At 40.2% G+C, this 17,393-nt stretch overlaps 1 protein-coding gene across 1 annotated transcript in view; it reads right to left on the bottom strand.

The window, feature by feature from the left end:
• LOC117823906 (clathrin coat assembly protein AP180-like) overlaps nucleotides 1-17,086 on the bottom strand; it is a 31,121-nt gene extending 14,035 nt beyond the window's left edge. The window contains exons 1-16 of the mRNA XM_034699181.1: nucleotides 16,647-17,086; nucleotides 16,250-16,526; nucleotides 9,095-9,237; nucleotides 8,550-8,625; nucleotides 6,025-6,127; nucleotides 5,825-5,918; nucleotides 5,616-5,727; nucleotides 5,414-5,520; nucleotides 4,631-4,672; nucleotides 4,092-4,165; nucleotides 3,840-3,845; nucleotides 3,324-3,336; nucleotides 3,109-3,233; nucleotides 1,436-1,512; nucleotides 1,231-1,245; nucleotides 475-642 (exon numbers count right to left, since the gene is read on the bottom strand). Coding sequence (XP_034555072.1) covers nucleotides 475-642; nucleotides 1,231-1,245; nucleotides 1,436-1,512; nucleotides 3,109-3,233; nucleotides 3,324-3,336; nucleotides 3,840-3,845; nucleotides 4,092-4,165; nucleotides 4,631-4,672; nucleotides 5,414-5,520; nucleotides 5,616-5,727; nucleotides 5,825-5,918; nucleotides 6,025-6,127; nucleotides 8,550-8,625; nucleotides 9,095-9,237; nucleotides 16,250-16,379 — 1,285 coding nt within the window. The 5' untranslated portion in view covers nucleotides 16,380-16,526; nucleotides 16,647-17,086. The remainder of the gene's footprint in view (nucleotides 1-474; nucleotides 643-1,230; nucleotides 1,246-1,435; nucleotides 1,513-3,108; nucleotides 3,234-3,323; nucleotides 3,337-3,839; nucleotides 3,846-4,091; nucleotides 4,166-4,630; nucleotides 4,673-5,413; nucleotides 5,521-5,615; nucleotides 5,728-5,824; nucleotides 5,919-6,024; nucleotides 6,128-8,549; nucleotides 8,626-9,094; nucleotides 9,238-16,249; nucleotides 16,527-16,646) is intronic.
• Between the last annotated feature and the right edge of the window lie 307 nt (nucleotides 17,087-17,393).

Here is a 17,393-nt window from a genome sequence, read left to right as displayed (position 1 = left end):
TGCTGTCTGAGCATAGCTAATTGGTTGTTACATGTTTTAGACTGGGTTGGTCACATGTGATTGGCTAAAATTTCAGGGGGCATAAGTAACAAGAAATTAAATGTGATTTTGGGTAAAGGTGTTATTTGATAAATTACAGTAGGTTTTCAAATATTTTTCCTGAGTATATAACATTTGAGTTGTGCTCTTGATACATTTATTTCTACATTATTTATTTTTCTTGTTAGTTGAATGGCAAAAGTAGGCTGTAGATATCTAAAAGGATGAGTGTGTGCATCAATGCATCATTGAAACTTCACTGTAATTGATAATGCACCATTGTCAGCAGTATGCAGACAATATCAGTGAAGTTCTGTCTAAATACTTTGTGTATAAGCATGCAGTCATTTTTGTATTATCGTATTGTGTGATGGTTTTCGGGTTGAGCTTCTCAGAGTGATTCTTTCGTAGAGAATTTTCTGGAAGCCCACTGACCTCCCAACAGATCCATATTGGCCACGGCAGGGGAAGTGGCGGCTGCTGTGCTAGTGGGAGGAGCTAGAGAGACTCCAGCTTCAGCCGCTGCAGGAGTGGGTGTTGCTGCAGGGGAGGGGGCGGTCTCTGCTGTGAGGGTGGGTTCAGATAGCAAGGAATCGCCCATTTCTTCGAGCACCAATAGGGTGTTCGAAAACCCCAAAGGAAGTTACCAAAAAATAACCCATAAGTCCAACCAAAATAACCAATGGAGTCACCGTTATAACAGTGAACAAAACAAGCCAAAAGAAAATCCAATCAAATCAAACCCGATTAACAATTTTTGTAATCAGCCAACCAAATAAAACCCATTTTAAACCAAAAAAATATATGTTGAAATTATCCAATATCATCCAGTCATTATAAATAAAACAACCAACAAAAATAGCCCCCATTATAAACCAAAAACAGACAATGAAGTATGTGGAGGGAAGGGAGAGAGAAGGCAGAGAGAAACAAAGACACTACTCAGACCAAAGAAAACAACCTGAGGAGACAAACAGGGAGGTAACCACAAGACATTTCTACCTCAAAGTCTATCTTTGTATTTAATTTAGATGAAAACGCCTCCAGGTCACATCAATTTCAGATTAGAGTTTTGTTCAGAAAGAAAGTCAATTACACAGAGGTATCCTGAAAGATGATTTAAGACTACTGTTCACTAGTCTGGACAATTGACAAAAATAACTGATAAATGGAAAGAAGAGTGAGACTCACCTGATCCAAGAAGATCTATGGAGAAAGAATGACAAGGAACAGGGAATTCATGTTATTATCAATGGTGAATGACAACTAATAAGAGGTATTTCATATTGGGTTTCACTGAATGTAAAGATGGAACCTTTTCTTGCAGTTCACAATAATCAAATGCTAAAAAGTGCATTTAAGAGTTCCTGAGATGAGTGGTAGGTGGGACACTTACCTCCCCAAGACGTGGGAGCAGCTGATGTTCCTCCTGAGGGACCCGAGGAGGACAGTGGGTCCAGGTCCAACAAGGAACTGTTGGATGAGGAAGAAATAAGGTGAGTAAAACAACATCTGATGCCAGTATCCAACATTTGCTAGCCAACATTTACTTAGCAAGAAACATTACTTTAGTTGGGAACTGATGCTTATTTTCCTGTAATAAGTTGTCAGCTACAACAATAATATATGAATGCTTGTTATTCTCTGACTTAAGCTAATGGGTTGTGAAGTATGTTAATTTCTGAGGAAAATGTATTTTATGTGAATACGGTCAATGAGGGGAAATAAGTGGTCATAATCTTTGCTCAAATTCACTTCTCTGTTTGATTGAATGCAGTCATAAACCTCATCTAGTCCAGTAAATAGGATGGGACATAAGTCAAAACCATGTGATACAGATTGAGGAAATGACTAGCATTGGACCTTTTTCTTTATGAATCATCTCAGGTAACATTGTGATCAGAAATAGCCATATTTTGTATACTTTGAGCAACTCTACTCCATGAAATGTTAGTTTAGTGTGTTATTATACTAGCATTTATTAATAACGTACAAATACAAACTAAAGCTGAGGTTGATGGTAATATAAATCAGAAATGTGATCGTTCAAAATCACCTGTTTTAGGATTGCGTTACATTTTGACTCTAGAATGCCGTATATACGTGAGATACAAACCAAGATATTAGAGTGAATTATGTAGGTCTAATGAATCATCCATGCAAATTTCATGGGAATCACTGTAACATTGTTGAATATTTTTGGCTCAAAAACTCATGTCATGTAAGGGAAAACTCAGCAGAACACCGAGTATGGTGCATCCTCTAGGAACCATGAGTTTATTCACTTATAAATACAAATACCATGGCAAACAATACAAGAGTTATGGAAATACTTCAGTCTGGACCAAGGGTCAGCAACCCGCGGCTCTTTCATCCTTATGCTGTGGCTCCCTGTGGCTTTGGAAAATAAATGATGAGTATTCAATTGAAGTGTATTTTACTTTTTGTTCATTAGTTATTTTTTAATTTGTAATTCTAAATATGAAGATTATAGGGAACTTTTAACATTAAAATAAAAAGCAGCTTAATTTTTTTAATTTCTTGTCGCTAAAAATATACATCACAATCTTCGAACAATCATCTTCGAAATTCCAGCCGGCGGGTCTCACACATCTGCACTTATATTTTGCAAATATGTATTTTATATTGTTCAGTGAAATAGTCGACACTCTGCTACACGCTCTGATACACGATAATATATCAGCTTTTTATGACATAAACCTTCCTCGTGTGTTTTTTTCCCCCAGAGTTTAAAGTGTTCAAAATGTTTTCTTTGCATACAGAAATAGAGTAAGCAACACACTATGGTTTGTATACAGAGCATAAAGGTAGAAAAACAATATATGCACTGTTATCTTTATTTTAGATGTCAAAAAGGATTTGCAGCTCCCTGTGTTTTCTTTTTTGTGGAAACCGGCTCCAAATGGCTCTTTGAGTGTTAAAGGTTGCCTACCCCTGGTCTGGACCATATGGTGGATCCGCCCATCAGCTGGGGTTACCTTCCAACCAGATTGGTAAACAAACTTAAATGGATGGACGTAATCTGTAACTGTTAAATGAAGCTCTTACTCTTCAGCTGGCTCTGGAGCAGCAGCAGCAGCAGCAGCCTCCCCAGGAGGAGGCTGCAGTGTGGGAACAGCGTTTGAAGATTTGGACGGGGTCGATGTTGGAGACACGTTGTTTGTTGGAGAGCCCTGGATGGTGGACAGGGAAACCCCATTTCAGTGATGCAACAGACTCTTCGAGCTTGTGGAAAACTAGACTGTTTTGAAAGTGAATCTTACCTTTGTTGGAGACCTGAAAAAGTGAAGACAGAAAATGTTTTTAGTACTCTTAATTTAAAAAAGACTGATTCTCTAAACACAAAGTGAAAAATATTTGATGGGTGTTTTAAGCAATTGAACATAGACTGCTTTATATGTGATCATATGAAGAGTTAATTTCCCCCAAAAATACTGAAAAGTAATCACATTTTGTAAATCGACAATTTTGAATTGGTCTCATTATCAATTTAACCCTTCATATACTGATCCACATCGCATGTCAGGGTACAATAATACACATGGTTTGACTTACTGTCATCAAAACATGTATTTCTCTCAGTTCACACATTATCACATCAATACACACATTTCAACACATAAACCCAGTAATACTTTGATGCTTATTCACATGGAGATCCCCAACATAATGTGATCCGCATGTGAATAATGTCCACATTTACCTGGTGGGGGAATGACAAGTAAAACAGTTTTTCTAAGAAGTTAGTGAAAGCTCTAAAACATACAGTATATGCTCACCCTTCACTGGTGATTCCAAATGAACATAAAGGGGGATAAAAGAGAGGAAGGGTTAAAGGAAATTATAGGAAATAAAAAAGTTAATAGACCTAACACCAACATTTCCCTCCAAAGGAAAGATTCTAGTGACACAGCTCTTGATAAAACAACAGGAGGTTCCTCAGATCTCAACTTTTTTTCTGCTTCTGTTCTCATGTGATCGTGATTGTTCTCTTTGGCGTCACACAGCCAATCAAGAAAATATATTCTTACCCCTTCTTTCCACCCTTTACATCTTCCAGTCCGTTCATGTGTGTTTCCAGACTCTCCAGGATGCTGCTGGGAGCCTAACAAAAAAAAAGTTTTGAGGTCAATGAATTACTCTTTTCATCTGTCTCCTTCATTGCAACGTCCAAGTTTCTGTCTCAACTATAAAAAAAGAAAATTAGGAGGGACAGGGCTTCAGTAAATACCACTGCAACACCATCATTCATGTGTAAATGCAAACACGCAGGTTTTGCATGTCCATTTTGTGAAATCAAACTTAAGACAAACATGCCACACTCCATCCTGCAAAGAGGCACTCAGCAAGGACACCCTGTGGTTACCGGGTCCTCAAGAGGTTTAAAAGGACAATCTTCATCATCTGAGTCTGCTAGATCAACAACTACCCCCGGGTGGAGACACTGGGTGAGAGCAGATCATTGGGTGAGTCATTTGAGTGTGAGTGTGTGATGTTGGATTGGTGGCAGTTGTGTGCGTTATACGTTCATTCATAAATAATGTAAGAGTTACAATGTGTGTTAACTTACATAGTTGATGTCAGGAATGTCGTTTTTGTCAACTCCGACCGTCTGTAAAAGAAACAGAAGAGTTTAATATCAGCTTTACTCCACTGTGCAGTCCCTACACTGTCATGAAATACAATACAGTAATGCATATACAGTAACACAGTATAGTAAGTGCTCTTCTGAAAACAAGTGCAGTGCCTCTGTGCTGATATACAGTACAAAAGCTTGACTGTGTGATATTGTTTTAAGCAACTTGTTTTATGAGCAACCTGAAGGGATAAACAGTAGGCTACTGTATTTCATTGAATCATTCATTCAGCTTTACAAACAGCCACTTCTGTGATTGGAGTGCTGCCAAAAAAAAACACATAACATAACAGAACAACATTTTAAGATTCATGATAGTAACAGATCTGAAAGTAGATGTGCAAATTTAGACTTCCCCATATGTTTTTAAGGTCTGTTTTTTTAAGGCTACCATCACAGTCTGCTTTGCTGATTTCTAAAAATGGTGGTTGCAGGTGCTCCAGTCATTGTACTCTTTGGTTTTTGCCACTCCCTCTACACCCTACCACTTTTTTCTCCTGTGCTTGGAGAGTACAAACTCTGACGTAGGAGCCAAAAATAAGTGCCTCAAAAGCTCTTTCTAAAAGCTGAAAACTGGGATCATTCCCAGTTCTTGCAGTGAGAATACAAGAAAAATGGGTCTGTGTCTCCCACTGTTCACAGATATATCATAAATAGCCTCTAGTTTAAAAACAACTATTGTAAAAGTTAAATTTTGAGCTGTTGGCAGTCCCTTACCTCAGACAGTTTCATGAATTCTCCGATCTTTGTCACCCTGGTCAGGAACCTCTTGTAGATCTCCAAGGCCTCCTTACAGTCACTCTTCTTCATCTTGAAATATTTCTCTATAGAAACAAGATATTTTCAGTTTCCTAGTCATGTCAATGTATTTTTTCATTTCTAAGATAAGCTAGCTTTGAGTTCCTCGTGCTCCACTCACCTAATAGGTTGATGATTCCGTCATTGTAGGATGCAAATAGTTTGACCAGGTCCTTGAAGAGAAGCATAAATGCACCGTTGATGATCCCGTTGTTCAGTTCCTTAGGATGAACCTTAAGAGGAGAGAACCAGCAGAAACATGTGTCCTCAGTATTTATGTTTCATGTTTCTGTAAAGACAGTATGGAAGTCAAGCCAAAGTCAGACTCACATCAAACTCCAGGAGTGTGTCAATCTGAGTCTGCAGGACAGGCATGCCTTTCAACAGCTTCTCAGTGGTCATAGTCCTCATCACACCTTCAGCACTGAAACAACACAACAGAGAATTAGATGCTCCATTGAGACAGAGATGAGAACAAACAACTATTGGATAAAGCAAGAGTGCCTCTAACATGTAAGATGTTCACTTACCCTTTCTTGACTCTGGTGAAATCAAAAGCCATCTGGCGGTATGCAAAGGCTTTCTCGTTCAGGTATCGTCCATACCGTCTGATGAATGTCGACATGTCATAACCTTAACAGAAAGTTTAAGAAAGCAGACAGGGCTCAATATCTTAAAAATAAAACTCAAATCCACTGTGTTATATTTTCATTGGAGGACCTTTTTTCATTTTCTCTCACTTTCTCTCACTTGTGGGAAGGTTTTTGTAAGCTGATCCTAAACATTGCTCCTTAAAGCTATTATAACGTGGTCTGGCGTACAGTGTTCAACAAGGACAGACGACCTGCAATGGCCCAAACGATCTTAATTAAGAGAAACAATGCTAATTCATATAAACATAAGTCCAAACTGGTGATAATGCACTGCAAAATAAAATAAAAAACGTGCTTCAAAAAGCCCGAAAAACTACACCAGGGGTGTCAGACATGTAGCCCGTGGGCCAAAACCGAGCATGCCGGATACGGCCCTGGTGGTGAGGCTTTCAGCCGTGTGTCTACCCCCTGGTAGCTGGCTGCAGTATAGGTCAAAAAATCCGTCTCCCCCATTCATTTGAAGGAGGGAGCAGTCAAACTTTAAAAAAACAAATACACGTCGTACGAATGTTTCTCATATCCGTATGCTGAGGTGATATGTAGTTATTATTTGACTGTTTTGTGTTTAAGGCCTCTTTTTCCTGAAAAGTTTCTTTTTCGTTAGTTATTAGAGTTTAAAAAACGGGGTTTTACTTCCGGGTTTACTTTGATTCACAGCCGCCGTAGAGAGAAACTTCAAAGGACACACAGCGTCTTGTGACGTTACGCTGTAGGGCGGAGCTTATTACAGTGGCTTCACAGGCTCTGGCTGCACAATGGCTGCGCCCAGGAGCGGGATTTTTTGGCTTCAGAACCGTACAATGGGAAGAGGCGGAGCAACACTGTCCATTATATTTACAGTCTATGGCCAAAACCGGCTCGCCAGAGGTTCCAATCTGGCCTGCGGAACGACTTTGCAAAGTGAAAAAAATTACAGAGAAGACATTAACTGCAATTTTTCACTAAAAGTAACTACTATTTCAAATGTGTCCTCTGGGGGTTGCATAAAATCATAGTGTGGACACTTGAACGGCGCTTTTTTCCGTGACTTTTTTTTCTCAAAGTGAGGAAATAGATTACTTGCTGTTTGCGTAATCCAGTTGAGATTCATAAAGACTTTTTAGAGCATTATAAAATGATCCACTAACTACCAACACTAGCACTACACCCCTTCATACAACACTGTCCAGCAAGCAAACTGTTCATGCTGGAGCTGAGGGGTCCAAATAGTGAAGTTTACCTTCTTCATTATTATAATCTATCTGTTCTTTTACAGTAAACATTTCACTCTGTGTCAGGTGAATGGGTAACCTCTGTGTTTGGTCCAGCCCACTTCAGATCACCTTGGGCTGTATGTGGCCCCTGAACTGAAATGAGTTTGACACCCCTGAACTAGACTATCAGCAAATGCGCTGCAAATGCACGAATGATGAAAAGTCAAAAACATAAAAGAAAGAAAGAAACTACAACCAAGACTTTTCAAGAAGTGTTCCAGGCCTGTAGGGTTACTAAGTAAAACAGCTTTATTATTGATATCAATGAGAAGAAGACCAAACACTGAATTTATTGACCACTTGCAGTCACGTTTCTACTTTGACATCGCTCAAGTTAGTGATTAAATAGAATTAGCCCACTTTACACAAATCTCAGTGACTCTGTGGAATGAGGGTAGTTACCTCTCAGGGTGATCACAAAACGGAGGTATGTACAGAAACTTGCAAAGACCAGTGTTATCGCTCTATACATACGGCCCTACACTTCCTACATTTAGTAATCCTTACAGCATCTACTTCAGTTTGTTTTTGACTTATCGTGTGTTTTTGAATTTGTGTTGTTTGAGAGTTTGCAGCACTTTCATCATAATGCAGATAATTTGCCCTTGACTGCTACAACACTGAAGCATGAGAACATGAAATCAAGGCAACTTTCACTTCCAATTGTCCTTTTTCTAGTGTTCTATACTAGTATTTTAATAATAAAAACCCATGCCTTCAAACTGGTCTAGAACATGCATATCCTATGTTTTATGAAATTTAGTGACAACTAAAAAGATCTGCAGTTTTGAAATTTGTTACAATCCATGAAGAGTAACATCGTTTCGCATAATAAGACACATAAATACCTGCAAACAGTTGTGATTAACAAGTCCATTTTCAGGATAAACATCATTTTTTCATTTACTCTTTCAGCAATATTCTAAATGAAAGTATGAGATGGTAGCATTTTGAAGCAGAAAAGCCAGTATCTGTTTGCATGCATGTGTGGGTGTTTATGAGTGTGTATGATCATGTCCAGCCCCTCCTGTTTTCCAGATGGCTCCCTTCCTATTCCATTTTTTTTTGCATCACTAGATACTGAGATCGTTCAGCAACGTGATTCTGCTCTCAACCAACAGACATTAAAATCAGACTTGTGTTTCTTACCGTGGGCGCCGGTTTTGTCAATAAAATTGCTGAGGTTGAACAGGGAGGTCCTGGAAGCCAAATACTGAATAAACCTCTGTGAAAAAAAGAAGAAAAATAAAGTTAATATTACACCTATGAGGAGCGTTAAAGGAATTAAATCAGGTGGAAGTTAGAAAATATAACAAAACACACTGTGACCTCTGTACTGCATGCTGTTCCTGTTGTACATTACAGTTTTTACAGATCTGGCTCCAGTAATGACTGCTTACACAAGAATCATTTATTTTAGGACCTATGATCAAAGCCTTTATAAACATTTGATCTCTCAAAACACACAGCCTTCAAAGAGCATAGCAGACCAATGTAAGCTCTCTAGGTTAATGATCATTTAATGTTGTACTGTACATGTGGATGGGACGACGATTCAGCAGATTATTTTAATTCTGTTTTTTAATGCAAAACATAATCTCAGTCACCAGTCAAGGCACTTTTCTCATATTTGCTTATGTCACTAAAAAAAACTTGAATACAAGCATGGCCTTTCCTTGGTCCTGCCCACTTACCTCGTTGCCGTGGACACACATGTGATGAGTGGTGACGAGGGCCTTGAAGACGACCACCCAGCTAGCGTTGGTGGCTCGCTCGAACAGCGTGTCAGCCATCTGAGGGATGTTCACATTGGTGGTGTTGGTGGCCGACACGAGGTCTGCAACACAAATAAAAAAACACCATCATTAAAAAGATCTGTGATTTGATTCTCAGTAGAATAGCGTAACATCTGAAAGCACTGGTTTCCATTTAAGAGGTCAGTCAAGGTTAGTTTAGTATGCAGAAATAATTTGAACAACTCTGATTAAACTTTGATTAAGTTCACTGCAGAGCTGCTCCAGACACCCAGGAGAGTAATAAGCCAGGAGGAAGACCTGTACACACACACATTGACACACCCTGACAGCACACAAAAGGAGAATAATGCTTTGTCAGCTCTCTTCCTGTGGTGCCAGTTCAGACACTCAGACAGAGTCGTCTCCTGCAGAGAGTGTGCAGAGCATCACATCAGCACAAAGGTGGAATAAAAAGCAAACAGAAGCAGTAAGGTGTTCAGATAGTTTTGACAACTCCTAATGTATTACATGGTACTAAAAATGTTTTAATTATTACTGATTAATGATCAGAACTGAAAACAGGTTTATTGTCAGGTTGGTTAACACATGAAATTTGGTTTGGTGCTGAATGATGAGCATGGAATTAAATCAAGGGGGAAAAAAGAACGAAAGGAAGCAGCAATACTTCTACTGTCAAAGATGTAATAAAAAACAACGTAAAATATCCCATAATATTAAAATATGTGAAGTATTTAACTCAACATATTCGAACAGCGGACATTTTTCTCTGACATCATGCTCAGGGTAAGTCATTTTTTGTCATATTGCTTTTTTCAAATTCGTTGATTCTGTTTATTCATCTTATCTGAACACTGAACACTGAACAAGAACACTGACAATGAAAATCAGGCCATATTTACGGTTAAAAACAAATTGTTTTTAGCCTCTGATAGCTTTGCCTCTGTTGTCTGGTCGGTTTCTCAATAAAGGGATAAAGGGACAGAGCTGACCAGGATCCCTTGCGGGTAATACACACCTCATATAACCCCACTTTAAAAAAGGGGAAATATCCCTTTAATTGTGTTTTAGAAATGGTTAAAAATTTGGAAAAGGCTAAACTTAACGAAATTAACTAGATTAAGACCAAGAAGAAGTAAATCCTCACATTGAAGGAGCTACAGCAAGAAAATCTGGAGTTTTTTCCCCCCAGAAAAGCAGCTAAGCAAATTCCAGCTGAGTGCCTACTAGAACCATTGATTGATTATTTGAGCTCTGTGTACCTGGGGCTATTTTTAACAAACGTTTCCAGATGCAAACTGTTTTAACAACGTGGATAACATTCTCTCAGTCAATCATCTCGATTAAATCACTTATCAATCATCTTGGAACATAGGCCAACATTGAACAGATTTTATAAACTTGAACAATCTATGTATGTACAGATAATTTATAGAGTTCTTCGTCCTATTATTGGCTGGTTATTTATTCAATAAACTAGTGGAGTTTTTTTCCAGAGAAAGAAACACACAAGGCAGACAGATGGCTGCAAAAACATCCATGAATGAAGTGAGAGGATGATGATTTGGTCGTATAATAGGGGAAGTCAGACTTTGAAAAGGCATTGATGTTACTTTGCTAATGCAGTACCTTTGCCAGCTCTGTTAATAGAGGACATCTAAAAATGGTCCAAATACACATGTTAAAGGCCAGATAACGTTTTTGTTCTTGCAAATAATGGTAAAGAACAAACTCACTGACTACTTCGTTTAAATTCTTGCATTCCAAAATATAACATGTGCTGTAAATGTGTCTTTTCCTTCTGACATTGACAGCTGAAATAAGGACACTTCTGTGTGCATCTGCACAGACAGCAGAGAGTACTGCAGCAGATATTGGCAGGCACGTCTGATAATGGACGGAGAGGAAGGCTGCTATATTGAGCTGGCCTTGGCTTTGCCTAGAGAAGTTAGATACCAAACTGACAGCAAGTTGATGATCAAGAAAGGGGAGGAAGTAAAGAAGAAAGACCCTTAAGGTAATAGAGAGTCTGTTGGCGTGAGTAAGTAAGCAATAAAGGAACATGAGGGTGAGGCAGGGAGGCAGTTTACTGTCACATCAGGACAGCAGGAGGCCCAACAGAGGGGCCAGGGGGTTAGAAGGGTTGGAGTGGTTGTGGGAGTAGTAAACAGATTATTACTAATCACTCGTGGTAGTCTTTCTATGCCCATCCCCCATGCAGCACACACACACACGCACACCTGTTTGACACCACCTGTTTGACACCCCTATCAGCTTTTTGTCAGCCGTGTCATTGAGTATAATGATAGTGTTACCTGATTATCTTCTGAGTCCTAAATAGACTCAACAATTTAAGTTATAACAGCTAAAATTTAAAAAGGCCAATTACTTGTAGGCTGATTGAGTTATAAGTTAATTGAGTAGTTGCTGGTCTTCCTCTGATCTTTGAGTTACTAATTATGCTCCTGTCTCTCTGTACAGCTGTGCCAGATGATAACAGCATCACTGTGACATCTCTGATCATGTCTGTGCTTAATGAAGGCTGTGCTGAAATCAATCATTTTCCTGTGTATGTGTTTAAATATCAATTCATTTTTACCAGATTACTGAAGTTTTAATTCCACTTTCTATTTGAATCTTTCCTCTCTATTGATTCTCTGATCCCTCTTTTTTTGTTCTTCTTTGTTAAATGGCTGAAGACTACACTCCCTTGAGGCCTTTTCAAATGACACACACAGTGACATGGTCCACAATGGCTGAAATATGATTATGTAACATTATCATGTCACTAGCAAAGCTACAAGATTGTATACCTACCAACATCACGAACACAGCACACATTCTCAGTCTTTCGGCTCATAATACCCCATAATAACAGTGTTTGTGTGCATATGTTATTATATCTGTTTACTGGTGTTTAGTGTGTTTCCATATCTTATCATGTAATCATGTTTCCTGTTGCGATATCATTACAGGAAACAAACACACATTGACATCCATGTGTGTACCTCTAATGAGGATTGGCAGAGCTAAATAAAGACTCTTACGGTAATCCACAGCCCACACTTCTAATAGTGAGCTGGGAGTGAGGCCTCATGCTGTGCTAGTGTGTAGGTTTGTGTGTGACAGAGTGTGTTAAAGTGTGTTTTCCTTGTCCTTGTCTGGCTCTGTCTACTTTAATGATTTCTTTGTAGTTACACTAGAAGTTACAATACTGGACAGTAAATACATTAGCATTGTACTGATGTGTTGACTCATTTACAAAGGTTAATATTAAATCTATTAGATATTTAAAGTGCTACTGACCACAGTACTGTCCCTGCTTCACTCATTCACTACTCCCTATAATATAACATGCATTAGTTTACTCCATCATGATCAGTTAATTTTAATTTCACACTGAAAACTGGGCTGCACGGTGGTACAGTGGGTAGCACTGTTGCCTCACAGCTAGAAGGTTCCTGGTTCAAATCCCCGGCCTGGCAGGTGACTTTCTGTGTGGAGTTTGCATGTTCTCCCCGTGCATGCGTGGGTTCTCTCCGGGTACTCCGGCTTCCTCCCACTGTCCAAAAACATATTCACCAAGTTGATCGATCACTCTAAATTGCCCGTAGGTGTGAGTGTGTGCGTGAATGGTTGTCTGTCTCTCTGTGTTAGCCCTGTGATAGGTTGGCAACCTGTCCAGGGTGTACCCTGCCTTCCGCCCGAATCCAGCTGGGATAGGCTCCAGCCCCCCATGACCCCGAATGGGATAAGCGGTCAAAATAATGGATGGCTGGATGGATGGATTTAAAACTAATGCAGAGTTTAATAACTGTTCAGCTTTGCATCTATAAAAGGTTTTGTGTTGTGGGATTGTTAGAACAATTCTAACATGAGAAAGGAGAATAGACTTTACCCTAAGATGGAGGAGGAATTTACCAAAATCAAGACTTTTGTATCAGTAGTGAAATATTGAAAGTCACAGAATTTGACTAAATGGCAGCAGAGAACACCCTTGAATCTGTGATACAAACCAAAAATGGTGACTCAAATCTGCTGTCTCGCTAGCTCGCAGGCTAGCTTGTAGGGCTGTGATCTCTGACTTAGGGAGCCAACAGAGTGTTTTAGTTGGATGGGAAATTGAAAAGTACCCTTGAGTGCAAGATGATTCAAATTTTTTTTTACTTTGGCAGGAAATAAACAACATTCAAATATGTTTAAAAACACCTACATTATTGGGCCAGATAGTATATGGTTCTATGTCAAGCAGCAACCTCCAGTCAAAAAATATGAGTCCAATGCGGAAGTGTTAAAAACTGCTGTTCATCGTGAATCCACCTGAGGCTGGCTCCGGAAGTACCGGAAACCACATACACACCAATTTAAAAAAAACAAAACGATCTTTGCAGCAGAAATAAACATGTTTACAGCCTGGTACAAAAAACGACTTGGCTGTACGTAGCTAATTTCTCTATCGGCACACACTGTACAAGGGGGGGAATTTTTTTCTAACCCGACGGTTCAGAAGATGTTAAGATTACGAGTTTTCACCCAAATAAGGACATGACTGACTTGATTCCCGGACGGGAACATATAGCTGTTGGCTAGGAGGCTCAAACTCCGCCTCTTTACGTCACACTCTGCCTGGTTGAGTTCCGCATTTCCAATATGGCTGCCGCTGTCGATTGGTTTGAAAACAGAAAAAGAGGGGTGACGTCATGAATACTACGTCCATTATTTATACAGTCTACGATTTAACCCCTGATAAATTCCTCAGGTCCAGTAGTTATGCCAGGCTCAGCTGGCTGGCAACTTGCTAGAGCTTTACTAAACGTTGAGAGCTGCTTGCTTTTGTTTCGCCATCACACTATGCTAGAGAGTGGACACATACAAGTAAACTGATGATTATGTGACATAATTGCTCATGTGCATGTGGTCAGTAGCTTCTTTTTCAGGGAAGTACAGAGATTTCATGCCTCAAAAGAGAATTTTCTGCACCTACATTGTGACCTCAGATAAATTTAAGCCCATAGCCTTTAGTATGGAGTGGACTCTCACTATGTTGACCTTGCATGGACCGCAGGTTTTACTGAAATTTGTGACTAATCTCTTTTTTTTCTCACTATATCCACCTTGTTAATATACAATGCACAAACTGGCATATAAAGTGGAATATGAAAACTGGGGCACTTTGCCTGACTGCCATTCCCTTACTGAAATCTGTTCCTATTTCTGTAGTATTTTTCCATGTATAGTCAGAACACAGTAATGGTAATTTTTCCTCCCAAGAATTCACACTTGTTCTAATTAACATCAACCACCTGCCCTAAAAGAGTTTCACAAATCCAAACTTATCACTAAAGACATCTGCTTTCATTATGATTATCTCTGCCCTCCAGAGATAACAGCCATGTCATTTTTCCTCCCCTTTCTCACAATCTCCCTCTGTCTGTACGGTGCCACCCCCTGACACTTGCAATCTGTTGCCATGAGAACTGCACTGCACCACCACCACCACCACCACAACCAACACCCCAAGGGTCACAGACTGTCACTGTGCCAGGGAAACACATACAAATTATTGACGAATCATCAAACACCAAATAAGAACTCTGAAAGGAGCTAATTGCTCTTCACTTCTGCTCTTCAATGATTTCTCAACTATTGCTTGCATTTTTTTAATATCCGTCGCCTATTCTAATCCAAAATTATTAAAACATGAGAAATGAATTGACATTTAAGTGTATTTTGACCATTTATAAAGAGGTTTTGGGCTTTGCACAGAAATGTTGTCAGTTTTTTGAGGGTAGGAATTTCCTCTAGCTAAGAAACACGTGCAACAGAGGCACAGTGGCCTACATACGAGATGCTTGTTGGAATGCCCTAGAAATATGAGCAGCAGAACCTTATAGACCATATACCTCATGGAGGACAACATGCCCATGTGTGTTTTTGTGTTTCCATTCAATCCTGTTTAAAGTAAGTGTTAATTTCTCTGTCTACGGTGTCTGAAGCTAATAGCTGTCTCCTGCAGTTAAAGGAAGAGCTGGTGATACTTAGCTAAACAGCTACACATACAAGCCAGAGGTTCAATAAACACACACACACACACACACACACACACACACACACACCAACACACACACACACACACACACACACACACACACACACACACACACACACACACACACACACACACACACACACACACACACACACAACAAACCAACAGACAAAGCAGACAGAGAGTGTGGAAACAATGGTCTGTGGTGCATGTTAGCATTAGCATGGTCACCTTTGGCTGTGTAAATAATGCAAGGCAGTCATTGGCTGATTATTAAATTATTCAGCAGTGGAGCGGATCACAAGATATAAGGTCCAAGCCCAAGAAACAGGGACCAAAGATGCCCAGATACTGCACACACAGAGACACACACAGACAGACCTATAGGAGAAAGAAGCATTTAGCAATCATCTGCCTGCCGTGCCACGAGGCTGCTATGGTCTGACTCAGTATTTGTGAGAGATGACAGAGATTAATCACGATTTGGCGTAAAGTGGCCCCTGCTGTCGTCTGTAGATGTGTCAATAAAGCTGTGAAGTTTGATTATTTTATTCAGCTGTAACTTTGATGCTTGAGCTCACCAACACAAGGTCTCTTTCCATGCATTTAAAGCAGGTTCAAAGATATACTAATGTTTTATAATGTATGTGTGTGCAAACAACCTGATCTGGTATCCTGCAGGCCTTTAGCAGCTCTGTAAGATGTGCATGTTAAAAGGTCTTTTCCAATGAGGATGACCTGTCAGTCCACCTTAAATTATGACCTTTTCTCTCTCTCTCCTCTCCCACTCTCTCTTTCTCTCTGTAGGTTTCCATCATCTTTAGTGGAGGCTGACACAGAGGGTCACCAGAGGGGTCATCATCGTGGCTACATCAATTCATTATGGCACCACACCCTTTTAAGCTGAAGGGATTTTTAAATGAATGGTCATAATGGTTATGGGTTGGTTATGTTAGCATGTGGTTATGGTGGATGTGTGTGGTTGGATGAGGCTCCGTGAAGCTATAGGCCTTGCAGCAGGAAAGAGGAGGAAGAACTACACTTACACTCCAGGTGCTTTTTCTTGGGCGCCATCACTTCATGAGTGGTGGCTTTGCACACAGCTCGGGCCATATCTGATCCCGTTAGCTGGTATTGCGCAGCGGCAATGCGATCCGTGAGCGTTTGCCCCGACATTTTCTCTCCGCTGAATGGACCACCTCAGGAATGTGTTTCACCTCGGGACGATGGAGGAAATGAGTGAATAAAAACCCAGCTTCTTCCCGGTGCCTCAGTGATCTATCCCGTGCTTTCCTCTCTCCCGATGGATAGGCCTGTGACCTTCTGTGTGGGCGGATAAAAAAAAATGGACAAAATGAGCTCAAACCATCATTATAAACGTTATTTTCGCACTGAATCGTGCGGTCACGTTGATAAAATACGTGGTGACATGAGTAGACTTACGCAAGGTTGTGAATTCCCCTCGGCTCGTCCCGTTATAGGCTCCGACCGTTTCAGTTCAGCACCTTGGACAGCTAATGCCACTCGGTTATGTAACTCTCAGCTGGCAAAGAAAGCTGGTTTCTCACCCTGCAGCATATACCGTGTATTTTTCAATAAATGATAAACTGAAATGTCCAGGATTATTCTATGTAAATCACGAAATGAAAATCAATACTCCCTAGATCGGTCAAATATCCTGTTTGGAGGGCGCATCAGGTTTGGCTGTAGTATTCGTCAAGGTCCAAATTTGGCAATGTCCACCTCAGATTATGGTGTTTCCTCTGCAAACGCTCCGTCTCGGCTCTGAAAAGCCGCCTCAGATGCTGTGGTCCTCTCTATTTTACAGAGGAAATGCGCATCGCTCTCTGGTGGTGTCGCCAAGACTGCGCAGCGCAAGAAAGAGGAAACGACAGGAGGGAATTTCCTTTTCGCCTTCCCCTTCTGTCATTTGTTTATTTATTGGGTTTATCTATACGTCCGTCCAGACCCCCTCCCCCCGCAATGCTTGGACAGGGTTGGATGGCACACGTTTCATCCCACGTCTCTTAAAGGAGAGTCGACACGGGGTCACTGTACAAAAACTCATATCACTATGCACCAAAGGGTTAATTTACGAGCATGACCGGAGCATATGCTGCTGCATGCTACTAGGCATATCAAACAGGTCTTGCACGCACAGCATGTATGGCTACAAATAATTAAGATGGA

Source organism: Notolabrus celidotus, chromosome 13 (assembly GCF_009762535.1).
Source record: "Notolabrus celidotus isolate fNotCel1 chromosome 13, fNotCel1.pri, whole genome shotgun sequence".
Taxonomy (NCBI): Eukaryota; Metazoa; Chordata; class Actinopteri; order Labriformes; family Labridae; genus Notolabrus; species Notolabrus celidotus.
This window is presented reverse-complemented; position numbering and strand designations above follow the sequence as displayed.